This window comes from Neodiprion pinetum, chromosome 1 (genome assembly GCF_021155775.2).
Source record: "Neodiprion pinetum isolate iyNeoPine1 chromosome 1, iyNeoPine1.2, whole genome shotgun sequence".
Classification (NCBI taxonomy): Eukaryota; Metazoa; Arthropoda; class Insecta; order Hymenoptera; family Diprionidae; genus Neodiprion; species Neodiprion pinetum.
Window position 1 is genome coordinate 113,857 of NC_060232.1, and position 27,546 is coordinate 141,402.

Consider the following 27,546-nt stretch of genomic DNA (forward strand, 5'->3'; position numbering starts at 1 on the left):
CGGGAATACTGCTCTCTGTTTTCAATCGGTTTCATAGCGGGAGACAAGGGCGCAGTGGAAGTGGAACAGCTATAGATATAGGCGCATAATTTCGCCTAATTCTCCTCTACCGCCTCGATCCCCGCCGCCAATATCGTCAGAGAGAGAAAGGCGTACTCCCGGCATATTTCTGTCCTTTAAATGTTTGCTTCAAGCGGCTCATAAGAGCGCTCAGTCTATCTTTATAAGTCTATGATACAAACATAGATCGTGACCGAAATCAAATTGTCCCTCACCCGAAAGCGAATATCCTTGTGTCTAGTCTCCCGAACACTCGTCGGATCTTTGTGATATCAGCGCCGTTCAGTGTCAGCCAGCGCAAGCCTTATTGTACGGATTTTTGATGCCAGATAAAATTTACGAAGATCGGACGCCTTTACTCTAATCTCCATGGTATGTATAGTGGATTCCCAATTTTGTTCATTAACAAATTCCATAAGTAAATATGTTACCGGCATTATATAGAACAAATTAAAATTAAAAACAACCTTAAAATTCAAAATACATGTGATCAAACCGGGTTCGGGTACGTTTGTCATATTTTATAATCGAAACGTACAAAACCTCAGATCACTTAACACTAGATATAGCTAACCACGCCGTCAACTAGCGAAAACTGCAGCTAAAGGGAGGTATATGTCGATACAACTGGTCTCTCTCACTCTGCTCTCTTGATTGGCTGACAGGAAACGTATCAACCAATCAAGTATAGAGCAAGAGAGACAAGTTGAATCGACATACCTTATACGTCTTGCTATCACTCCTCCGCCACACTTTCCGCATACGACCGCGCATAGTGTAATTTTATCCACTCAACTATAATAATACTGAAACGCTCATTGCGGTAGTGGTACCAAAGAAAGAGATCGCTCAGAGATGAAGTACGTTTTCTTTCTACTAGCTACTGCACATGCGTGGGACCGTCTAACAATTGAAGCGGTAGTCTTGGGTGTAATTAAATTGTAGCGGAGGAGCGAGAGAGAGGGGTATATGTCGGTTATAATCTGTCTTGCTCTACACCTCATTGAGTGAAAGAGACAGAGCAACCCTATTATATACATACTTATATATATATACCTATATGTATATATTAAAATTGAACCGTCGAAAAATTTGTCAAATATTGTTATCTTTCTATTGACTGTTTGAAATATATATATAATCACTTCGGCCGCAGTTTCCGAGTGATTGACGGGATGAGTAGTTATCTCCAGTAATATATGTTCTAACTAGCACACATTTCGGAATATGCTCAGTATCTCTATGGAAGGATGGCGTGAGCACTAAACTCTATGCATAGAGTTCAGCGGTCGCGAGAAGCTGCATTAAAGAAATGTCCTACTGTACCGACCAATTAACATTGTACCCCCCCCCCCGGCCCCTCCGCAATTCTTTAGCTTATCGAGATACTGCATGATCCTGTGCACCGAGCTGAAGCCGTAATTAGAAAAAGAGAGCACAGCTGAAGCCGAACCTCTCTGTTGTACGATTGTAAAAGCAGGAAACAGCCACCAGGCGAGGAAAGCGGCAAGGCAAACGGGTTGTAGCACTTGTATGAGTCATGTGTGTTACCCCTGCCAAGTCACCGATTAAAGTGTGAGGTCTGGCTCCAGTTGTTGCTCTCTCTTTCTAATTATGGCTTCAGCTCGATGCACAAACCGCGCAGTCTATCTCTATAAGTCTATGGTAATCCCCATTAGCGAGTCGGCAAGTGTGGGGCACTGCCGTTACCCTCACGGCCTTTTGCTTGCTCCAAAATAATAACCGTGTCTAGCTGTAGTCAGCAATCTTCATTCAATCAACGCGGGATGGTATCCGGTTTAACGCAAATGGCCGCACTTTCTGTGCACTGCTTATTATTGCTACTCCGTACATGTAGTGTCTCTATGCCGAATAAGTGAAATGTTGTATCGTAATCATCCGTAGTAATTCGTACCTTGTACGATGTATCTATATTTTATGACAGTATGCATAACGTTGACATTGTGTTGTATTAGGGGATAGCCAGAGTAAAGCAAACGACATTGTATCAGTTCGCGGTATACTGACAAATTAGGAATCGCTGAAGAATCAAAAATATTTGTTTAAAATAATCAAATCCTAGACGTTGAATCATTGAGAATGTGATCATATTGTTCGAAAAGTTATTAATGCTACAAGATTAATGTGTGCGTCGAACCGTGGTGTTCACCTGGAAAATCTTGCATTTTTTCGGAGTTGTACTCCGCAAAATATGGATTATCGCCAGAAGGTATGGAAAAACGAACCGTATATTTATCATTTGAACATTATATGGACAACGGCATTTTCCAAGTTTCGAATACTTTTAGTTTATAGCCCCTCGGTGATTTCCCATGTTTTCATGAATGGTACTTTATTACTGTAAATTGCTGTTTCCGCGGCACAACGAAAAATCCATTTCCAAAATAATATTCATACGATTTCGCTTCAGAGAGAGGATTTTTCGTTACCTGAGTATAGCATGCTTGACGATATCATTTTTTACGTTTTATCCTTCATCGCAGCTCATGGAAATATGAAACTCCACAACACAGTGTCCAATGCCCAATTGAGATTTTCCATGTTGAAGAGATAATGAAGAGTTCTAGTTATCGTTTTGTTATGAAGGAATTTTCTGAACTTTTAGTAACAGCAATTAAACCTATTTCATTCTTCAATGGGATGACAAGTATCTTTTGGAAAACTAATGTTTTCGATTATCAGAATTTGTTAACATTACTGTTTTTTGCATGTGTTGGTATATAGTCTAGGAATACCTTTGGGATGATTCGTTATAATTGTTTCGAGTATTCCCAAAGTAAATCCATTACAACAACGTCCTCCAGGCTCTGGTTCTTTGAGTAATGATATGTCAATATTTTTGTGACTGACCCAAGAGTGGAGGTATAATATAAAGACACCTTTTTTTACCGTAGTGGACTATCTATTATAATTATGAGGAAAAGTTTAATGACTCGTATCATGGGGCATGTTACAAAGTTCCACGACGTGTACGTCAAAATTGATACATACATAGTTAATGGTTACTTCTGTCACTCAAATGTTGATATTTTATAGATGGTTCTTGCCTCAAATAAAACACATTCCAACAACAAGGGTGAAAACGATGATGACGACGAAGACTTGGAAGCGCTGCGGATGGCTGCACTTCAGTCGTTACGTACAAAGAATAATCTCAAACCAGACCTGCAAGTTCGGTCGCGTGCTAAAATAAATACCCCACAAATTGCACAACCATGTACATTTTATAAAGGGCAACGACCAAATAGACTGACCTACCGCCAGCCTCAATTAGCAAGACAAAATGGGGTAAGCATACACTGTAGTGATAAAATACTCAGGGAACAATTGAGTCCAGTCTTGGGATGTAGGCCTAAATATTCAATGAGTTTAAATGGAAATATTGTATAATGATGAGCTGTTGCAATACGGTTTCAGAATCTATACTTTCAAAAGCACCGAAACCCAAACCTAATCGCCATAGTACCAGTCGAAGAAGACATTTTGTTGTCAACAGAACCTCTTAGGAAGCCACAGGATATAGGGTCAACTATGCAAAATCAGACATCTGGTAAGGGTTATGAAAATGAACAGTATCTACTTTCAAAAGTCTCGTGAGTGAGTGATGTGAGTCAACTGAGATGATATTTGAATTTTCGTTACAGATGAATCAAAATTCTGTAGATATAAGGATAATGCCAGTTGTTCAGATGAAGACGATGAGGGAGATCGCACCGGCAGTACCTCAGCCAAACTTAAAGTAGAACCAAGGCAAGATAGAGGGGTTATTACAATTAGCAATGAGCTCGGTGATGCAGACAATTTGAGCACACATAGTGAAAGTCCACAGCATAGTGAGAGCGATGAAAAAGAGGAAGACGATGACGATGTGCTTTTGATGGCGGATCTGGAAGAGGAAGATAGCCTAGAACGACTGATGGATGAAATGGAGAAAGAAATGAGTATAGACAAGGCTGATATGATAGAAAAAATGCATCCAAAAATAGAGAACAGGAGTACTAGAGATGAGGAGGTGAGTAAAAAGCAACAGGCTAAATCGAAATTAGAACTAAGGAGGACAAACAGGAGTAGTAGTCCGTTGGTACACTCTTCAATTTCCAGTGTACTAAAAAACGAACCAAGACCTATGTCTCCTTACAATGCGAGCTGGCCTACGCACAGGCGTGGATCGTTATCCCCAAAACCACGATCTAGGAAAAAATCACCCAAACGTTCACCTAGAAGATCTCCTCCCAGACTAACTAGAAAACTCCAGAGTGATGGCGGAAGAGATTTGCGATTTAGATCTCCCAAGAAATCTCCATCCCATTTCTCACCAAGACCCAGATTGTCACCTAGACTCTCACCTAGAAGATCGCCCAGAAGGTCACCGCTGAAAAGAACCCCGCCGAGATTATCACCCAGGTTGTCTCCACGTCCTAAGTCACCGAAAACGCCTCCACGTTGCCGATCACGATCACCTGGAATATCGCTGCGTCTGCCACGTTCTAGATCACCCAGGTCGTCTCCACGACGATCACCTCAGAGTCGATTGTCGCCTCGGAAATTTTCGCCAAGACCAAGGTCTCCGAAACTCTCTCCCCGGCTCAGATCGCCACGGTTGACACCGCGTCACTTGTCACCGCGACCTAGGTCACCTAAAACGTCGCCACGGCGAATGTCTCCAAGATTGAAAACCCCTAGAACATCGCCAAGACTGTCTCCAAGACGATTATCACCAAGAGTAAGATCACCACGTTTTTCACCACATCGAAGAATGTCCCCTCAATGTAAGTCACCTGCAGTATCGCCACGTAGGTCGCCGTGGTCCTCTCCGCGAAATTCACCTCGCCTTTCCCCACGGAGAAGAAAATCGCCTAAAGAATTGCCAAGAAAGATAAAACCCCGATCTAACACTCCGTGCAATCGCCAGAGTCCGCTCTCAAAAAGAGGGTTATCACCATCTTCCAAGGGTAAAGTCCCACCGGTTGATCTCGTCAAAGGTAGGCCAAAACAAAAAGATGAGTCTTATGAAAAGGTTGCCCTAGTAGATACAGGGAAGAGCACAGATGGCAGTGTTAACGATCCCGTACTGGAAGCTAGACGGAGAAAATTTGAGTCAACCAAGCCAATAGATCCTATCAATGAGAATAAAAAAATTAAACTGAGTAGGAAAGAATGCAGAAAGAAGAAATCAGATCTCCCACATGAGACCCAAATCAGTACAACCAATACACGCACTCCACACAAATTGAGTGATGGTGACTGCGAGACGATACAGAATGACCTGTACCTGGGAGTTGACTTTGAGTTGGAAGATTTGGAAGAACCGGTTGAAGACTCACCTGCAGCAACTATTGCCAGTACAATCAATTTGTGCAGTGAAATAGAGCCTGCAAAGTTGGAACGAGAGAAGCTTGTGAAGAAGAAAAAAAAGAAAGATAAGGAACTTTATCAGGTTCACAAAACAAAGGGTGAGTTGCCACTGTCGGAGCGTATTGGGAAGGAAAAAAAGTGTAAGAAACGTAAGGAGGCGACCAATGATGTTCCAGCTGAAAATTCAGAGACTGTTTTTGAAGACCTCATAGTTGAGGAAGAAGAGGGAGACTTGCGAACCGAGCTAAGCAGGAGGCGAGCAGAAAGATTGAATAGAACTGGACCACTTCATCAGCAATCAGTTCGACTTGTTCAATCTGCATTCAAGGGCGTGGTTCGCGAGTGAGTTCTTACCCTTATTATTATATTAATTATGGTGGATATTAAGTATTTGCCACAAACTAGCTTTGTACATTTATGTCATTATTGGTTTTTAAAAATAAAGTGAGTTAGTTATGTTGGAGCAAATCATTCAGTTTGGAACACACTTAGCAGATGAACAAATTTTTATATAGCATATTTGTAAAGCTTTCGTAATGTTTGATGTTTTCATTTTATTCTTCCAGAGTTGTGAAGAGTAATGCCAAGAGTATTCGAAAACAGCTAGTCAAAGTAGATGATAAACGTGAGTAATCGAACGGTAACATATTTAATATACTTTAAACACCGACAGCCAACGATGAAGTAATTCATACATGCCAAGTATGAAGAAATTTCATAGTTCACCAGTATTAGAAAAAGTATTTAAGATGGGTATTATTCTATCGATGTCAGCTGTATATGTGACATAGATTTACCTTCAATATGGTGTACTAATTGTCATTATACTCTACAGCAAATCAAAACGAAGTGAGACGAGTGACTGTACTTCACAGACCAGTAACAGAGTTTCGTGAGACCGAAGGTGTGTAATTTACTATATGGAGAAACAATAAATTTCCAACTATTCATTTTCTTTCACGATATTTATCTTTCATGATAATTTTTGAAAAGACAAATATTATGTATAGCAGATGAAGCTTTTCCATCTTACGGTACTGGTAATAAATTGTTACTTGAAATTTACGACAATAATTCATTTTAACATTATGAAACTGTAACAGATATTTGGTTGAACTTCCAGATGAGTCAACTGTCGATTCAAAGGTTCCTATCCGCTTCAGATTAGGCCTGAACAAATTGGGGCAGGACACTAGAGAATCCAAGATATCGCGGAAGAATTCCAAGAGACAAAGTCGCAAGGTAAAACACACAAACAATTTATCTTCGATAGATGCAGAATATTTATGTTAACATTACACAGTAACGGAATTGAATGGTTGTATTATACACATCCACAAACGTCAATTCTGAATGGTTTTTTTATACCACAATTTTTAAGTAACAGACTTGTCTGTGTCTTCTTCAAGAATGTATCATAAAGATTTCCTTGATCTAGGAAAGAACTGGTGTTTAGTTTATATGAATTGCTTAAGGGGTTTTCCCCGCTGTGACTAGTGTCGAAACAGATCAATTTTCAGAAATTGATTTCGGAAAAACTACTGATGCCATATTAATAATTTCTTGACAACTCGTCAGCTCCTCAATTCATATACACATTAGGAAAAGCGCTCAAAAAATTAGTGCTCAAACCTTGAACACATTTTTCTCAAAACTATGTTTCTTAAAACCGAGTACATGATATCTTGAGCTGTAATCGACTTGAAATTTAGTATACAAAAGTATACATACTCAAAGAAATAGTACTTTTCGGTTGACGAACAATGTTGCCCTTTTTCATTTTTTGTTCAAATAATAATAATAATGTATTAATAACAATACAACATATTCATGAGCTGAAAACGTTGAAGAGTCTTCGAGAATTTTTTTCCCGTCACGAAAGAGGAAGAAAAAAAGCTTCATCAGCCAAATGCTAATACAATGTAGTTAGTAAGCTTTTTTTTTTTTTGTTTTTTTTTTTTTTTTTTGTTTTTTTTGTTTTTTGTTTTGCCAGACCACCGATACATGCGATATCATGTACACCAGTTGATCGCGCACAAAAGCATCGAAAGACACGAAGACGCATATCCTTATCAAATAGTATTTTGTACGTCTCAACCTGTGCACGAGTTGATATAAAAAAGTTATTAATATTGCATCAGTAGTTTTTCCGAAATTAATTTCTGAAAATTAGCCTGTATCGACGCTTGGGACAGTGGAGTAACCCCTTGATTATGTTGCGCATTCAATACATCTTCTTGTATAGTTGATGTATACAGTACACATTTGAAACATGTCTGTCCAGAATAGGTTAACCTGATATTGTTATTTACGAGATTTTACGAACTTCAGTTATGTTAGACATAGCCGCGTATTTATTATTGATGTTACTAATTGTACAATCAATTTAGTTGTAACATGTACTTATTTTTGTGCAACTTTCCCAGATAAGAATGTGCAACGTAAATCAACAGTTGCTAATTTGAACTATTGGTTTATTAAATTAAATGACAGATCTGCATATTAGTTGATTTCAAACAGCATAGCTTGCAGTAAAAAAGAAATTTGAACGGTTGATTAAAATACAATCCACTTTGTTGTAGACAAAGATAATTTTTCCGCAGCTGCTAAGATACAAAATGAAAATCTTGCAACACGTTTTCACTGCCTACAAATATTTTGAATTTAGAAACGTATACAGACATATGCATATTTAAATTGTATATAACTTGTGTATGACTGGTACAAAAATTCTGTGATTTAAATCTGAAAGCGTCTAGGGATTATTCTGTACAATATTAGTAATGTAATATTTGAACGCTCTAACCCCACAGTCCCACAAGTTAGCTGTAAGAACATGGTTAGAAATAAATGTGATATATCTTTTTTGTTTAGGAATAATCTTAACGAACGATCGCCCGATCGTATATTTATACGAAGAAAGAGTAGCTGTTCACCTTACCTCATTATGTTATCAGCCTTAGGGGAATAAGTTCAGCAAATATAGCATTGTGTAACCAGTTAAAACTGCACGGTAAATTTAACCTCCAGTTGCTGGAATGTGCGGAAAGAAAAATTAATGACAATAGCAGAGTTTTAGTGACCTACATCTGTTGTATTTAGTTATTTATTCTTACTCTATATTGCTTATGCTGGTGATCAAGTACGGCTATTTGCTATCGCAAAAGATGTATAAATAATTCACATCACTCGACCATTAAATAAATAACGATGTAATGATATTCAGAATCAAGTTTGTGAACCTGAACGAATCTGACTAAATTAAGGAAGTTGTAAAAATCAAGTGATTGTTTCAATTAGAATTGAAATTTAGAAAAAAATTTGTCTACACTGATTAACCCTGTAGATAATTACATTAATAAAATATTTATTGCAAGTCGAATTTAAGAATTTATGCAAGCAAGCCATTAGTTCTATAACGTTGATAATAAACAAAGCTATGAGATATATAAGATTGCAAACCCTTTGTTTAACTTTGTTAAGTATCAATTCCCTTGTGAGGGTGGACAACAAGTAGAATATTTTTAAGAGAAAAATTTTGTACTCGATCTCAGAATAAGATAAGTTTACTCTGATTGATTATTTTTTTACTTGCGTCTGGCTTGTGCTAAACGAGGTATATAAAAGTAGGCCTGTCTTGAACAAGCAGAGTTATTACTTATTAGGATTTATTACCATATATTCTATAAAGTGATATGTTCATAACACTAGAGATTTATAGTATCGTAGTAGCAGTTACAGATAATGAAACCTATCTTCACAGAAATAATTCCAAATATTTCAATCCCAGTTTAGTACAGCTTTTGAAGATTGTCAAAATGAACGAAGTTTTATACAGGCCATTTCAGCATTTCCATCGAATCATCAATTGTATATAGCATTTGATCTTCATTACGATACATATATTGTCTCATGCGCATTGATTATAATAAATTAGCCAACGATTCTGTTTTATACCGTAGTTATTGTGATTCCCACTGCCTAAATTATGTATTAGTAGTTATCACATTGCCACTGGTCGAAACTTTGGCCGCCAATCACTATTTGTACCTGTAGAAGTGAGTTTGATCATATTTGGGTAACAGTACGCATATTAATATTCGAATTTATTAGTAACAACAATGGCTGATTAATCTTGCTTTACAGGGTTAAGAAATTGATAAGTCCTTGCATAGGTCGATTCCTTGTATAAAAAAAAATTGAAATGCAAGTTCCTTCTGAGAAAGTTCGAGGTACGAGTAGCTTTTAAGCTGTTGTTTACCAATAACAAATTACGTTTATGAATAGGTTCACTGTCCTAGCTATGCTCCAGCCAAAAGACGCCTCTCATTGGTCAACGCAAATGACTTTCAATGCGAATATTACGGTAAATTACTTAACTGTTAAACTTTTCGAAAAGGCTCTTTATTTGTGTTTTTTAGGTATAAATTGATCAGTCCAAAGATTCTCGTCAATGATTCCGTTCATTGGAAGCGGCATAAGTAATAGCTATGAGATTTTCCATTCATTTTTTAGAAATAATAAATGAGTCAGTGTATACTTCTGACCAATAGTAGATTGCGCATCAAGGAGGTAAAGTAGGTCTTTCTACACTAAGCGTAAATTTGCAATGCAAGCCAAAGACAAATGCTGTAAACATGTGAGGCGTAAAAAGACTGCCTCCATGGTGCACGTGATACTTTATGAAACAAAGGTACGATTTACACGGTTTCTTTTTTATCGCAAAGCGCAAAAAAAAGCATTTCGTAGTACAAAGACATAAAACTACCGTTTCTTAGACTGTTCAGAGTCTTTTTTGAACTGTCGCAAAAATAATTACTTTAAGTAACGAACATAGGCAATAAAATTCGTAAACCATACTTGCGTCACGTAACACATTATATTGTGTACGTTTTTTAAAACTATCAACCATTTCTTGGTTGCTGATTGATGATTCCGTCAAAAAGTTTTATCAAGTGTAGTTAACTATGAAATTATGATAGTTTCTGGTAACTAATGTACTTCTTTTACTGCTAAAGATCATCGGTTACTTGATACTGAAATGTTCACAGCGCGTAAATATAATGTATTTACCTGTAATCAAATTTTACCAGTAATTGTTGTTAATTATAGGTGCAACATGTCACTCAAATCACAGTGATACGACACACCTCAAAAATAATTGTAAATAATTAAACCTCTTATTTCAGAGAATGAATAAAATATTTTTTCATTTAACCTTGCGTTAGTTCTTCATCCAGTTTTGAAAAGCAGCGTTTGAGGTTTTTCAGAGAGATGTCTCAAATCCATGTACCTGCAAAGGCAATAACAAGTCAAAAACGTGTGGGAAACAAACGTGAAATCAACAAAGTTTTCACCTGGACTACAGAGTATATGACACTTTGTAGTTTGCCACTCGACACTGCATAGTTTCGCATGATTTCGCATTTGTGCAGGTAGAGCGCAAGTGCAGTCTGTAATAATATGGACCAATAAAGTTTTCAAAAAGAATCCCACATTGGTGGAGGGAACTGTAAAAAATATCCCACACGACCCGGATCTACAAACTCAAATCTATGCACCTGGTTAAAAAAGTTCGAAAACAAAATAGGTGATAATAAAGTTTATTAGATTATGTATATGTGTTTGGATACTTGTCTCATTATTTTTTATCAGTTTATACATAAAGTAAGTAAAAAAACACATTACGGAATAAAATCACTAAAACCAAAGAGAATAGTTGATTGAAACTATTCAGTTTATAGGGGTTGCTGGAACGAATGATCAAGGAAAACACGATAGGAAAAAATTTGAAGCAAAGATTCATCGCATTTCCTTAAGAATAAAGTCATTTGCCTATCCACTATGATCACAGTTATAATTAGCGTATGCATTATTAGATGAGTTATTACTTATTAATCATAATTACTGTATACGTGTATAGTGTATATTTATAGGTATTCTATAATACGTGTGTTATGTATTTACAACGTGGTTATAAACAAGTATTTTCACAAAATTAAATACAATCTGGTTTGAAAATCTATGACTAGCAGTACATCAATATGTCTATCAACTTACTAGTCTCAAATTCTTCATAATGCTATGAAATAACATTTATTACGAGGTGCAATAGAAATGAAGCCACAAGGACTTTAATTTGCCTAATATTAATAGACTAACAGATAAATAATATATAGAGTATTACTTTGCAAAAAGCTTTCCTACGTTTCATATTTAATACACTGTACACATTATGTTTATTATTATGAATTTTTTTCAAGCATTGGCGGTACATGATGACGATCCTAGACAGATTGAGTTTTTCAATTCGTCCGTAACAGAAGTGTGTCAGGTTTGTACAGCGTGCACGCACGATCTTGGAACCAAACCTTTGTGTTCACCTCTCAAACAAAGTAACCACTTGTTATCTACTTCAAGAATAACAGTTAGCTTTTCACCTTCGCTGAATGAAAGATGACCGTTGTCCGATGGTAACCTGTGGGTGAGTGTCTTGACTTCTCTGAAACGGATGTAAAAATCAAAAACTGTGAGTATGGAAATAATGACCAACAGTATAGGAAACTGGTGTGAATACCCAGGAACTTTGACATTATGCCTAATTGAAGTCTTTCATTATTACCCACTTGAGAGGTGGTTTTGTCGTTCCTATTTTAGCGTTTCTCATGACAGCTGTGGGCCTTGGCAACGAGGTAGACGCGGCTCTTCTATGAGGGGATGTCGAGCATTTTTCTTTGGTACCACCACCATGTGGCGGCCTGTATGGCAAAGAACTCGGCCTCGCAAAATGAGTTCGTGGAATGCCACCTGTCTCCTGGTCAAGACGACTGGTTCGACCACCTGCTAAATCTTTACGGATTTCACTGGACTGTTTATTTACGATTTTTTGTCCAATTGCAGCAGATTTTTTCAACAAAGGTATACCAGTTGTTGTTGATTTCGAACTTTTTGGAATGGGAGATAACACGTTCATAGGCTGTTTCGTAGGGGAAGGCAGCAATCGGGGAATTTTTGACTTCCCCGAATTTGTTGGCGTTCGAGCCGGAGATTCGGGTGATCGGGCAATAGGTTGCTCTTTACTTTCCTCTTTTCCAATCATGAGCTCCCACTTTTCTTGCAGTTTTTTGAATTTGACACCACCGGGATACATTTCCTCATTTTCAACTTTACCAGTAGAAATTGGGGGAGATTTGATTTTAGCTGAAACGTTTTGAGGAGCCCCCACTTTCAATGGCGAATGTTCAAGACTATCAGTATAATCTTCGGAGTCTTCTAAAGTGAGCTTGTCAAATGCTTGGATCAGTTTTGAACCAGATGGAAGATTACTCCAACGTTTTTTAATAGTGTTGTTCAAGTTAGCCTCATGCAGGATACCTTGCATATTTCCCCCTTTTGCATAGTCTACACAGGATCGTGGTCTTACCTTGACAGGACTAACAATATTGTTGAAAAATTCTCGTTTACTTGGACCTCTCACTTCTGTCGAATCCACAGATTTTAAGCCTACAGTAGCCTGCAAGTATGAAACACAGTTGTGAATTTTAGTCGCCAAGTATAATATTTACACAACGAGCTCCCACTTTCTGTCCAGTCGATATTTCTCCACGATTTTTGAACTATACACAGAGAATGAAAAGAGGGACCTACGTTTGTTAGATGATTGTTCATATGCCCCAAGCTGTTGTGAAGTTGACGGTACTGATACAGCATATCCAGTTGAAACGGGCACAATGCAAGAGGTTGAAGAATGTTCAAAAGTGCATCCACCATTTCTCGGGCATTAACGCAGGCGAGAGAACTAACAAATAAACTGCTTCTGGAGTAGTGCTTTCGTAAGATAGATTCCCGTGTGCACAAATATGCAAACCAAGCATCCAGTGCCCTCAAGCTGATCGAGAAAAAGGTATGCTATTAACTTTTACAGCAAAACTATGATCACGCGCCCATGTACTTCTCTGTGCATATATAATATTAACAAATTTATATTCACATTTTTTGCGGACCAATGTACTATAGTAACAGTAAGAATATTCGATCTTGGCAGACCCCTCAGACATAGTGGTGGCAGATATACAAGGTTATTTATTCATTGCTGAACACAAGTGCGACGGATGTAACCTTTTTTTCCTGGTGCCCGCACAAGTGTCTATTTCTCACTAAATGAACAGCAACCAGTAAATGACTCTGTGGAGTAATTCGCAAAGGCATAGAATTCCATCAAATTGCCTGGAGGGTTTTGCTTCGCCGAATATTCCTGGTACTTTATATGCATACAGAGATAGAAATGTGTAAAGATCGTATAGTTTCGAATGAGAATATTATCATATTTCAATTTGTCGAAGGCAGACTTTTGTAAAAATTGATACAATCAAGTCCAGTTTTTCTACTTACTTCAGCAAGCCAAACACAAATGCGTGGAACTTGAGCATTCCTTCTGTGATAAAGTCTTCACCATTTATCTTTTGTACCAATTCGTTCAGGGTTTTAGTTAACGGGCCTTGTTGAGAAGATGCCTCGACCACTTGCCAGACACTATTAGCTAAGGGTCCGAAAGACGAATTAATGTTTGGCCGCAAACCGTCGCACATGATAGCGTATAAGGCAGGACACAAGTTACTCAGACAGAGTTGGGCGCACTCGTTTCTATTATCTTGAACCTGTTCATCCTTGACTGTTTCTATACGCCAGTAGTTCAATATTAGACCCACAGACTTGTTGACAGACCTGAGCATATCTGTTAAAGAAAACAACAGATTTCACTTACGTTCTTTAGTTACAGTACACAAAGTGGTACAGATTGTGTGGTGCACATACAGGAGAATAAGCTATAGTTTTTGTTAAAAAAAATGTCACACTGTAAGAAACCTGAATCTATATAGTTATGACATACGACATACCACTTTTTCCGTTCGTAGTAAAGGATTTTAATTCACTGCTGCCACTGGGAGACTCGGCAATAGATGTCCTCCTTTCGTCCAGTGACTGTTTGTTTGCTGTGAAACCTAGAGTGCAACCCTGAAATTAAATGTGTTAGACATGATAGATATTAAAATATTTTTAATTTTTTGTTCATTTTCGAAGTTTTATTTTACTTAATGAAGAAATAAGCAATTCAAGGTGGATAGAATTTGGAGGGAAAAAACTTAGTCAATTCACAATCCTAAACTAAAATAGGTGCACCGCTTGTTTGACCTATATGAGAAAAAAAACTGAAATTAATTAGATATCTACCTTGTTACAAGAGACTAAATCCCTCACTTATACAAATGTTAAATGCATAAGTGAAATAGCATGGGCAAATGAAATTTTGAAAACTCATGAAATTTTCCATACATAAATTATGCAGTAGCAGAAGCATTCTCTCACCTTATTTTTGAGAAATTCTTTCCTTTGTTGTACTGCGAAGCTCACAGTCTTTTTCTGAGATTCCATCATCTCAACATTTTTCACCAAATCTTTGTTCATATTTAGTCGCAAGAATTGTCTAACATAGGACCTGAGCCTTACGTCTTGATCTTCGCTATCGCCGTCGCTACTTTGTGAAGAAAACCCGCTGCGCCTTAGAAAATCTTCCAACTGTATAATTTCGTCACTGCATTCAGTTGGATACAGTTCTAAATTAACACAATTTTCAGACTCTTTCAATCGCTCTAAAAAAGTACACAAACATTTGCATCATGGATTGAGTATAAGGGCAAATTCATTACGGATACAAAGAGTTAGTATAATATTTCCCAAACCTGCATAATACAGACGTTCCTCTACTTCATCAACATCTTTTTCGGAATCAATTAACCTACGAATTTGCTGCGACTGATGATCGTTGTTGAGGTAGTAAGGTTCTTGCAGAGACATTCTTTTATTTGTTTCAGGTGTGACCTGTTGATTTTCCACTTCTTTGACACCACCCATCTCGAACATGCTATACCTTTTGTTATTAGTCAGTTTGTCTTTTCTCAAAATTCCTCTCGGCAGGGGAGGTCGAGGAGGTGCTTTCGTGTTGCAACGAGTTTCGCGGTCTCCGTGAGGCAGCGAGATGGACCGTTTAGGCAGGGTCGGTGCGTTAATCTTTGGTTTACAGGAGGGCCTATACTGCTTTGTATCTTGAGAGGTCAGGCTTGCTTCGGAGCTTGCACTATCATATCGATATAAATAGAGGGGATTGCTATTATTTGGTACACCTTGCTGATTGATCAATGAATCTGTTAGAATTGTTGAGGATCCTCTATAACCTGAAGACGGTTGTGTGCCTATACTACTGGCAGAGGAAATATTATCTGGGGTAGCCTCGTCGATAATACGAGCACGGTGCCGCATTTGCGGGGACAAACAGAATAGTGGTTTTTTTGTTTCCTCGGCTAGCTTGACATGCTTTGAGGCTTCGGGAACGTCATGGAGAATTCTTTTATATTCCGCAGGTAACAGAAACGTCAGGGACTCCCAATCTTTGATGTGCGAGAATCCACGCTGCTTCATGGCGTCGAGGTCATTGCAGGAGAATGGCCTGTTGGACTTGTTGTACTTTCTCCATCTACTTCGGTCCCTGTCAAAACACTGAGGTCTTAACGCTACTTTGTCAAATTTACCCTGTCCAAGTTGCAAAAACGACAAGTCTGGTAGAGTGTAATTTGGGTAAACAATGTAGGCCGGCCTTTTTTCAATGGTGGTTTCACAAATCGATGGGTAATTTTTGTCTTTGGTAAGATATATTAATGATGTTTGGACGCTATTGTCCTCGACTTGAGTGAACACCTGTGTTCCAGTGGTTTTTGAAAGTGGCAAATTCTTACTGGAAGAGTTTATCTGTTCTGTATTTGATTGCGTCACAGTATCTTCCAGAAAAGAATTTTCGTGTTTCTCGCACCTGCTGCCGTCCATGGATTCAATTTTCGAAATGCTCTCTGACAATTCTTCAATAGATGCGGAAGACTGTAATTCTCCTTCAAATTCCTCCAACAACGGTGATTGTTTCCTTATAATATTTTCAAAATCTTCACCAGCAAAAGTATGCTCTGTTCCTTTATTATTGTAATAGTCAGACTTTACCCAATTTATAGAAAAATCATTCTCCAAAGTCAAATTATTACAGGTATTATTGATATTATGCTGATGTATTTGAGTACGAGTTCCACTACCGCTGCCACTTTCACTGTTACTTGTTGGCCAACCACTGTCGCTAGCTGAGCCCGATTGATCAAGGGTCATACTCATTCCTTCTGCACTCATACTTTTTTGCTTCATGAAACGTTTCACTAGGCTCAAATTTTGAAGCTTTTTTTTTGTCGAGATGTGGTCTGTGCTTTCGGAACTATCTTCATTGATCGAACGACTGATGATTGACCCTGAACTTTGCAAATTGCCCACGTGATTATTTGATTCAGCCGAATCAACCTAGAAATATGAAGAAATCTACCATGAATCAACAATTGGAGCGAGTACGGTATTCCAATAGGTTTTATGAACTCAATTATAATTATAAACGTTCAGAGTACGTACAGAAAAGTTAAGAGGATACCGGCTCAGCTCTCGAGTTTGCGTGAGGTCTGGTAGACTCTGACTTTTTTTATTCAAGTTTAAATTCAGCTGTCCGTTTGCTTGGAGAAAATTGGGCATTGTATTATTGTTGCCAGATGGATGACGAGTCATAACGTTATTTGCTGGACTATGTTTCAAGTTACTCCAAGTGGTGTAGACTTTGGAGTCTGATTTAGCCATTGAAAGGCCAAACATATTTTTCAAGTTCAATTTTTTGTCATAATAGAAATCTGGGATTTGACGAATATTTTGTTTTTCTGTGTAACACAAGAAACATGTTTGTTGAGCAGGTTAGCCACTTTAGTTACTTTACACTATAAATTTCATTTTCACCTAAAAATCAACAAACTGAAAAACTAAATTTCGATCGAACATCACCTTGATTTTCAAAGTCTTGCGAACCGTCGGAATACATAGTCATACTCCCCTCAAAAGCAATTGTGTAGTTAATTTTGTTGTGGGCTTGGCATGTCAGTAAAACGTCTTCACAGTCCAGGGAATCGACGCTGTAACTGCCACCTGGTGGCAGCACAGGTGTCTCCTTGACAGGAGAGAAGAGTAGTGACGACTTGCATATGGACATGGTATCTGTTGTCGAACACGCAGAATCTTCTCCCTTTGGAATAAAATTTTGTGCAATGAACTTTAACTTCCATTTGGAAATGCAAAGTATACGAATGCTGTGCGCCTACCATCAGGGCTCTCTATTACCATTTCCTCAGTTAAGCAGTACATAAACGAAGAGGCAATACTTATACAGCATTTCAATACTGATAACCTTGTGAATTTGTGCGTTGCCACAGCACGGAAACATGAATTTAAACATATTCCGTGTGAAACAATTTAAATGACCAGATTCCTCTTTCTTATCTAAGTAACGTGATTTAGATAAGTTTACATCCTCGGGCACAAATATCTAGCAAGAATAGGTTGTAATAATAATAATTCACTTAAAAGAAGACACCAAGTAAAGATGAATAGATCGGTTCAATGATTTTATACAACTGCGCCCTGTAAGAAGAACAGCTTTTGTTCTCTGAACTTTGATAGCAATGATGAATCATGCGTAGTGATGTTTGGGAGTGGCGGGGGAGTATGACCCACCCTACTTCCTTCCTCTTTGACTTAGCAGCTTTGACGTCCATATTGGCAATATGCCTTCGGAATTTTCGTACTCAAGATTCATTTGTAGTAACAACAAGTGGAGAAGAGGAGAAGAAGCGGGCACAAGATGTCATATGTTTTCACACGAAATTCAGTAGGTCACATCTAGAAAATACTAGCATGCACATGTATTATACATGCTTATAATCGGTCAGGTCTTCAAATCCTACCTGGCTGCTAGTATGGGGGCTGATGGGAGAATCAAAGTCAAGTTTTTCCATCATAGAGCCAGACATGCTGGCATATCTTTCCCTTTGATAGTTTGACTGGTACAGCAATAAAAATAAAAAAAAAACACATTGTATATCTATGCAGAAACCTTTGTTTATACAAGTAATTGCTTTTGACACATACAGTCAGAATCAGAATTGCGAAAACGAATGACGTTGAATACTACTGAGTGTCTCACCTCTGAGTGCTGCACAGGATCGGTACATATTACGGGAAGAGTGAGCAAAGAGTGGATGTCTGCAGTCCGGAAACTTTCCATATCAATTTCAGCGAAATTTGCATCAAGGTATCGACACTCGGCATCATATCTCAGATCGTCACAAGTATACGAAGCGGATAGCGAGGACAATACACTCGAGTGTACATGCAGCCCTGTGTCCCTATAACTGAATTACGATTCTAATTGATCTTTCAATTTATGTTGAAATAGATGATAAAAGTGACATTGCATACAGTCTGAATGATGATGCTACTGCACACACACATTATATATAGATGCTATGTATACTTTACCCACAATCGGCGAACCATTGATAGTCCATGTTGTCGTGAACGAACTCTGAAGTTATGAGATCTTGAGATGACGGATCCATGGATGGGTTGGAATTACAGTCAGATCCAGGTGTATGTGGTTCATCCATGGCAGCATCCCCCGACCCACCTTTGACAAAGTTAAATATTCATCTATATCTGATGTGAAAATAATAAGGTCCACTTCTCTTCACAGATGAACATAATTTACACACATACAGAGCATGTACCATCTGTCTAATGTGATATATGTTAATGATAAACCATTATCGGTATTACAAAATTCATAATGTATCAGGTATCTACGTATCAAATGCTTGGATACAGTTGTAAATAATAAAGTGAAAGGTTTTACACATAATTGGCCAAAGGGACAGCAACAATCACAAAACCAATCGTAGTACCTCAGTACAGGGCTGATCAATAATCCTGGTATTACGTGAATCACACTACTCATACCAATATTAAACCTGACAATGCGATGCCAAAGGCAACCATCACTTCGACGAAAATTCATAGATATACACATCATTTTCTATTTAGGTAATTTTATATTAAACGGTACCTATTCACACGGCAGAATGATTCTATTTGCATGAAATTTGTGAATTAGAGCACCTGGCACGCTAGTCATGGTAAAGTTATGCGACAAAGGTTAAAATAAATGCAGTCCGCGTTGTACCATTGCAAGAAGTTTTATAAATTATCGTGTTTTATTATTAACTTGGATTACATTACACATATAAGGTAGAGATTATGTTCTCGATTTCTCTCAGAAGGTTAAAATATGCGAGGAATGCGACATTCTTTTAGAGTGACTCTCACCGCACGTATAGGACCAACGATCAAATTTCATGGTCGAACTACTTCAATCAACACATAAGTATCGGGAAATGAAGATGTTGTTCATTCAAGTGATTGCCATATGATAGTTCAACTGTACGGGAACTTGTAGTATTTTGATGGTTCTCTCTTGTAACGAGGTTCGGTATCAAGCATATTTTTCAAGAGGAACGCAATTATTTGTCGTTGCTGAAAATTGGCAACAGTAGATGACGATAGGGTCCAGAATTTATAGTCCTACTCATGACATTATCGCAGTGAATGAAAATGTGGAATTACCAGAGTTTTCTTTGTAAACGATAGCTAAATCAGTGGCTGAGAGTGGACGACTAGTCTCAGTTGGGGGCGAAGGTCTCAAACGTTAATCTATCTATATGTATGTACAGTGTCTATTTGCATGGTAAAGTGATCCCAATGGAGTTACATTAGTTACACGTAAAAGGTTATCACGAGCCCATCCTGTGTTGTACCATTGCAAAACGCTTGGAAGGAATCTCGTTCCTATCTAAGCACCACATTCTTTTGGAACGTGGACTGAACCCTTATCGCGAACTTTATTCACCGGTGATGAAGTCTGTTCTTTTCGTACAAACCTGTTTTCTGTTTGGTCGAAATGACATTCCCCAACTCCATCACCGGTGATACAGCTGTAACGGAATCCACAAGCGTATGCGTTGAATATACTAACCTCTCTACATGACAATGCAGATCGATTTACTACGCATGTATATGCTATTGTGTTGTGAGCGCACGCGAACGCGAAGAGGCACCATCTTCAACAAAACTGTTCGATATTTACTCAGGGCACATGTTATGCTTCTTTTTTCTCTTAGGCCTGGTATCCTCTTCAGAAAATTTAACACCAAATTAAATTTCTTAGTGATGATTCATCTTATACACAAACTATATCAGAGGGAATTTCTGTTTTGAGTGTATCCCCCGTTAATTGCAAATGCAGATGTTGAGACATCGTTTCATATTATAGTTTGATACAAATGCATGCGTACGTATTACATACACAAATGTATGTCACTTCTCGTCTCTGATTCGCGGATTTTATTATTAGCACTATTTTACGAATATGAATCATGCGATTATCATGAATCACATACAATACGAGTATTCGGCAGTATCACGCATGGTATCACGTTTCAAAAATTTTCCTATTCCTTTTACAATTATACAAATGTTACAAAGGCGAGAGCTGGCCTCACTTCGACGTGCTCCGACGAGAGGCCACGCCGTTGATTTTCAGAGCAGAGAAAACACACAGAATACCATAAGCCGTATGTAGAATGCAGAAGCTTTGACAAATCGGGGCTACGGTTTTTGCATACTTCTGCAATCTGCTTACGTCTTCTGAAATTTACACAAAAATGCGTTATCCCTATTTCATAACCATAATAGATCGTAGATACAGCAGAACAGCCCAACACGGGACAAGTGCCAGCCAATCAGCGATCAACTTTCTATTAAACCTCAGACGGGTAAAACGGAAATTTTGCCGTGATTTGCTACTGTTTGATTCGCATTGCCACATTCCGCTGCATTTGCGCTCTGTGGGACACGAAGTGAATGAGAAGCATATACTTATAATAAAAAGCAGAAAAAATTCTCTCGGCAGGAGTAATATTAGATTTACATCTTTGTCTCTATGTTGAGCAGAACACGAAAATGAGTGATTGTAAAACCCACAGTGACGTGCCATTTCGCTTGAGGCCAGAGTTCTGTTTCATCACGTCATTTGTTTTTTTTTTTTTTTTTACTTTATATAATATTACTATATAATGTCACGTGGCGACCATTCATTCATGGATTTTTTTCAACTCAATAGCAGGCACTCAATGCGTACGTATCTATTGCAGCCAGTAAAAACACCACAAGCCCATTGGGCAGTTCATTGACTGAAAATTGATAAAAAGCAATTAGCCAAACAAAATCAATTGGAGCTCATCGTAGCCAGGTGAAAATTGGCATTGGGTGTATGCGTACAAAATAGTGTTTTTCGATACTAGTGCGCGAAGGTGGCAATGCTCGCACAAGCGTGAAGGCACAGCACGAGCCCGGAGACGTAACGTAGACGAGTTGAAGGGCAAGTGAGGCGCATTCATGCGAGATAAGCATTGCCAACTTTCGCGCGTGTATCGAACTCCATTGTTTGCTACACCTGTAATGGAAAGTCCGACATACACGATTGTATTTACACGAAACCACGGCACGATGTCTGTTCAGTGACGATGTCGAGCACGGCAAAGAGTGACAAACTATTCCGTCGGTGGCGCTAGTGCAGCTGTTTGCGAAATGCGCAACTGTGGATAAAAGCGCGACCGTCTTTTTCGCACACCGCTGGCAATGTGCGAAGGTTTATCTTATACCGCCGGCAATGTGCGAAGGTTTTTTTCTCACACCGCTAGCAATGCGCGAAAGTTTTTCCCGCACATGTGTATAAAAGACTACTTTCGGTGCTTGTAAATGGTGCATAAAAATGGACTTTCCATGCAGGTGTTGCAAAAATTTTCTTCCACAACCGACTCTGATGTAGTCTCATGAGCTAGTTGGTAAGTACAGGGCACTGCCATTATCTCCACACCCTCGACACTGGTTTCGAGCGTTTCGAGGGAATACGTCATATGTCAGAATTCAGTAGTTATTGAAGTAGCAGTTCAGAAATCAGATTCTCTTAATGCACTTTATACAAATTGTGGCCAGCCGTATTTAATTAATTATTTAGACTTTATTAATTATGTTACGGACAAACTTGGCGTTGAAGAAGCCAAACCTTAACGGCCATGAGAAATTGTGGAAAGGTTCGTAACAATTGCTTCGACATAGGTAGCACGAGTTTTTCATAAACCCAAAGATTATTTGTGAAAAAGTGTTTTCCGAAATCGTCGATGCAACTCTCATTGTCAAGGTACTAAATTGTTCGTTCGCAACAAAATATGATGTTGTCTATTTTGTCAAAAAGAATCTAAGTATATCTGGGCTTCTATGCAAATCCGTTAAACTTATAAGGTTGATATTGGTTGTGCCTGGATTTCCAAGTGCGTGTGATAAGTCTGATTGTTCTGCATTAAAAGATATGGTTCAAGTAATTTATCTCCGCTCTTGCATGCTACAAAACCGACTCATAGCTAACTTCTTCATGTATATAAAAGTGATGTTGAAAAATTGAATTTAGAAGAGATCACCGACGGTATCCTGTGTAAGAACTGTATTAGCAATTGAAAATTGGTATTGCACGGAAAAAAAACCGTTTCTCTGATCTTTGATCTCGCTTCCAAACGTTACTGGAATTTATTGACACGCGTCAGAAAATTTTACTTCTTCGGTCCTGATGGTCAAATAATATTTTCAAGCGATTATCTGGTAAAGTTTGCAAAAATTCAAACTTTCCTTTCATATTCATTATAGACAGGGAAAGCCTAAATATGGAATATCTCGTACTTGTTCTGAAATTAATGTTCTGACGTTAATCAACTAAATTAAATTTTCTTCATTATCCTTCCGCGGTTCGATGCTTATATATATCGAGCTTATACTGCCCATAGGCATTGGAAGCTCGATATTTAGCTACTTCCTATCTTACCGTCGACGAAGCATTTTCCCTGTTATACATACATATATCAACACTAATAAAAGTCATACCCTCGCTACAGGGTCGGGACGGTAGCGAGGAGCAAATTGTGTGTAGGCATTTATGGCATTCAACTCGTGCGTTTTTGATATAAGTAAATTTGAGAATTCAGCGCTTCTCACTTCGGCGAAGGTTAACTTGGTGGAGGTATTCATTATCCATCAGTTTCTGAGAAATTGCCACTCTTACTGCACCGCGTGAATGGCAACTGACATCAAGCATTTATACTGTAACATACTGCACAGTTATACTAACAGAGCCATGGGAAATATTGCGCTGGACTAGCCGTGTAAATATATATATGTATCTTTTTGCAAAACACCTCCGACTTTTGAAAGTAGCTATCATTATTCTTGGATAAAGAATTAGAAACGACGATATAATTCACGGATTATCATTCGAGATAACATGAATTGGAAAATCCTTCGAGTATGACTTATATGCTTGAGTCAATTTTCCTCATCAAAATACAGCTGAAAAAGATCTATACTTGCACACTTCATTTTGAAAGTACCATGTATACGAATATGTACATGTATTACTCGTGTGTAACTAGATATTAAATTACGTGTTATATTCAAGGGAGTTGAGGTAATTAGCTTACGTTTCTGTAAAATACAGTCACATTTCTCGCTCAGCTTCCGGTTATATGGGCGATGACGTCGCTTTCGCTTATTGCCAGACGGCGAAGCCGATCGAACCGGGCGCACCGACTTGGACGGCGCTAGTTCGCTGCGCCCAACTGAAAACTCTGCTATCTTCATTATGACGCACAAAAGAAGCACTAGCATCATTTGTTTACACACTTCGCGATGTCTTATTGCTACAGCATTATATTGTCACTTGCCTATCGTTTCACGAAATTCCAATTTCGCTCACACCTACTACTTTAATTACAATGTACGCACAACCCTACGGATACATAATATACTACGATTTGGGCGACATGACACAGACAGCATAATTATACTATTACTTAGTACTAATAATTCCGGAAGACTTGACTTTAATAACTGTGGACGATTTAATTGCTGCGGTTGCTGTGATTATATCTCGCAGATTGTTGCACACATTTTACGTACACCTATATATATATGTATAGTACATACGTTAGACTGTTTCACGAATGGGACTGAACTGCCCGTTCCAGGGGACGGGAATGTATTACAAGTAATTTTTTCTCAAGATTTGCGAGAGATATTGACCAACACGTTGAATTTTGATTAAAACAAAAAAAAAATGATAATCCAACTCCCGATCAAGTTTTAGAACACAACCTCGAGATCCGAAAACTTTTTACGCTAACGCAGTGTGCCGTTTTCTATTATTGTTTTACTCCTACGGGTGTGGCTCGTTCCTTGCACTTGTTGCGAAAATCGGTAATTAGCACTTGCACTCGCGTACGACAAATATAGGTATAGATTAGATATATACTATATAGGTATACAATGCAATAGGATACGGGAGCCGGGCTGTATGTAATATTGTCCGTTTGTGTACGACGACGACGAATACGATAACGCAATGTTAGTAGGTGCTGTGGACTACTCTCTGAGTCAGACTGGATCGCGATGGCACAGCGGCGCGGGAGTTCGTCTGCACACGACCCGACAGCACGACACGGCATCACGACGATGCACGGTTTAATCTCTATTAATAATACTGTCGGGCAAGAAATAGAGGCTGTATACTCGTTGCTTGTTACAGCGTCCGTATGCTCATGCAGCTGCAGTCGTGGCGATGGTATAATAGCGTTTTTCCGCCCGCGCTCGCCAACGAAAATCATGCAAATCCCCGAAATCGTATGCGACACATGGAATAATTAGTCATATGGAAGCCAACGGACTCATATTACCATGATTTTCTATGATTGTATTATCGAGTCTTTGGAAGCTTATCACGGTTAACATTTTGTGTCTTTTTTGCGATTCGTCGGCACACAAGATATAATACCCGCCGAGTATGGCTCGTAAGGGCCGATTACCGGAATATGGAAGTAACCCTAATTGTTTGATTCACAGAATGTTTCGTGACTCTGTTGTGGGAAATTGTTTACTCCGCAGTATGCACACATGCTGAGCACATATTATGATATGGTCTACCGGTAACGACATGGACGATCAATTATTTACGAGCAACAGAATCTTCAAGAGTTATACGTACGGGTTTAAATATAACTACAATTTTGCGTTACTGGCATCACAATATATTATACTTGAGATTTTACGCACGCCTGTTACTCATACAAGTCGTACACATCGATTTGTTGTAATGTCGTAATTTCAAATTTGGCGGTACAGTGCGCCATCTTTTCTTGTAGTCTCATGAATTGATAATATCATGAGTGACTTTTTTTCCCTTGCGTTACGTCACAAGCCTTCTGATTGTAAGTTAGCCCAAGACTCGATAATATATTATGAGATTGAAGCTAATTGTGAGTAAAATTTACAGCATAACGCAGTAAATATTTGTCAAATTTTAGAAAATTAAGATTTCACGATAACAAACATATTTTAGCGCCGCTCGTATCAAGGCCACTGTCTGAACAAGATATAATGATACCAAAGAATATTAAGGTATGAAATAGAACGTTCGTATTGTTGCGGTTGATGCCAAAAGTTGAGATGATTCAACATTACACAATTTATTACAAATAACAACAACAACAACAACAACAACAATAATAATAATAATATCAACCACGACAACAATACCGGAATTGATTTGCTCTGAATATTATTCGCTACGATAGTTTTAGCGTAGGACTATTACAGCGTACGAAGTTTCGGAAAAATATCTTTCGATTAACATTGTAATAAGCTGTTGAATGTTAGATCACCCTGCAAACTGCCAGAATCAGGCGCAACAACACCATGGTTTTTCTAGGCATCTCCATATTCTTTGATGGTGCCAATTGGGTAATTCATCACCGCGGATAATTATACTATTGTACGTGCCACAGTATATGGCCAATAAACGTAGTACAGCTTACCACCGATCCTGTCACCCGATCCTCGAATAACATCAGTCACGGGAACCTGGAACAAAAGTATAAAATATATTTCATCACAAGTTGATGTGATAATGTGTGTTATTATGGGCAATAGTATGAGTATGTCTGGCAACGTATTTTAGAAAATTGGACAAACAATTGGAAAAACAAATAAATTGCTCTTCAATATATCATAATATAAATTGCACAATAAAACTTAAACGCTCACATTTTTCATTACATGCATAGGCCATTTATTACGAATTGTTTTTCGTGACTGCTATAAGAGAGAAATTGATTTGAATGGCAGGATATATAATATGCTACAAAATGCAACGGTACATTTCGGGAAACATGAATGCGTAACGTGATAGGTTGAAAGAGTGCCCAAACATCCTTGATATCTGATAGGGTATATGGAACATAGTTTTGCAGATGAAACGGAAAAGGGTTGATTCAGGTATGTCACTATAAAGCTTCGTACGGTATGGAATAACTCATGTGTGTAACCGCGAGCAACGTGAGCGTTCCGATAGCGGTGAAAGGGCAATTACGTACCTAAGTCTACCGCAAATTCCTTCAAGTATTCCTCTGTATTAAATTTACAACAGGCATAGTATGGATGAGTTACTTACACTCATACTTGCAGATTGTGGGTGGGCTTAAGCATCAATATTCCTTTCAATATTATCCTCGGAGTCATCACATTTCACACCGTTTATCGATTCATGCGGGAAGAACGAGGTACCAGTGTAAAAAATATATTGCAGTCTTATTATGAATCAGTAAAGTACATGATTACGTGAATCTTGTGAACGAGTGAATTCGGGGATGCATTCTGAATCACTGAAAACAGCCCCTCCCAACTTGCAACAGCCCTACGTAGATACGGGACGCGCATGCTCATCGCAGCCCTCGTTCTATGGCTGTGATGGGCGGCTCGTTTATCCTTTTGTTGAACCAACCCTTTGGGTCAAACGTGATGCAATCACATTTTCTGTTCACCGTAGTTCTTAGAAGACTGCCTCTTCATATCCTTTTGCAGCTTTGAAAAATATTCCATGACAAATTAAATCCATAATTACATCTGAAGCAATTTGTCCTCAATTTAGTCTTAGTTTTGACTGAATCGTTGTTTTGCAGCCTGGAACACCTACCCTTCAATCTTCGCTCAAAT

At 38.3% G+C, this 27,546-nt stretch overlaps 2 protein-coding genes across 14 annotated transcripts; one reads left to right on the forward strand and one right to left on the reverse strand.

Annotated features, from left to right (window-relative positions):
* The first annotated feature begins 1,663 nt into the window (after positions 1-1,663).
* LOC124216662 (serine/arginine repetitive matrix protein 1) lies at positions 1,664-11,619 on the forward strand. Of its 3 annotated transcripts, XM_046621474.2 has the most exons (8): positions 1,666-2,290; positions 3,118-3,369; positions 3,499-3,631; positions 3,726-5,778; positions 6,003-6,061; positions 6,272-6,340; positions 6,560-6,678; positions 8,311-11,619. In XM_046621474.2, the coding sequence occupies exons 1-8, from the start codon at positions 2,204-2,206 to the stop codon at positions 8,314-8,316; spliced, it is 2,778 nt and encodes a 925-aa protein (XP_046477430.1). In that variant the 5' UTR covers positions 1,666-2,203; the 3' UTR covers positions 8,317-11,619. The 3 variants fall into 3 exon arrangements, with proteins under 3 accessions (XP_046477421.1, XP_046477430.1, XP_046477436.1); XM_046621465.2 differs by having other exon boundaries at positions 1,664-2,290; positions 6,560-11,619; XM_046621480.2 differs by lacking the exon at positions 1,666-2,290 and adding an exon at positions 2,333-3,050 and having other exon boundaries at positions 6,560-11,619.
* LOC124216569 (uncharacterized) lies at positions 11,024-27,224 on the reverse strand. Of its 11 annotated transcripts, none has more exons than XM_046621252.2 (14): positions 27,005-27,224; positions 26,370-26,415; positions 18,880-19,027; positions 18,545-18,752; positions 18,306-18,401; positions 17,350-17,587; positions 16,933-17,228; positions 15,177-16,827; positions 14,803-15,086; positions 14,334-14,451; positions 13,828-14,170; positions 13,084-13,324; positions 12,063-12,949; positions 11,024-11,938 (listed from the first exon to the last, which is right to left on the reverse strand). In XM_046621252.2, the coding sequence occupies exons 1-14, from the start codon at positions 27,008-27,010 to the stop codon at positions 11,767-11,769; spliced, it is 4,734 nt and encodes a 1,577-aa protein (XP_046477208.1). In that variant the 5' UTR covers positions 27,011-27,224; the 3' UTR covers positions 11,024-11,766. The 11 variants fall into 11 exon arrangements, with proteins under 11 accessions (XP_046477208.1, XP_046477199.1, XP_046477174.1 ...); XM_046621243.1 differs by lacking the exon at positions 27,005-27,224 and adding an exon at positions 26,599-26,631; XM_046621218.2 differs by lacking the exons at positions 26,370-26,415; positions 27,005-27,224 and adding an exon at positions 23,982-24,938 and having other exon boundaries at positions 14,803-15,050.
* Between the last annotated feature and the right edge of the window lie 322 nt (positions 27,225-27,546).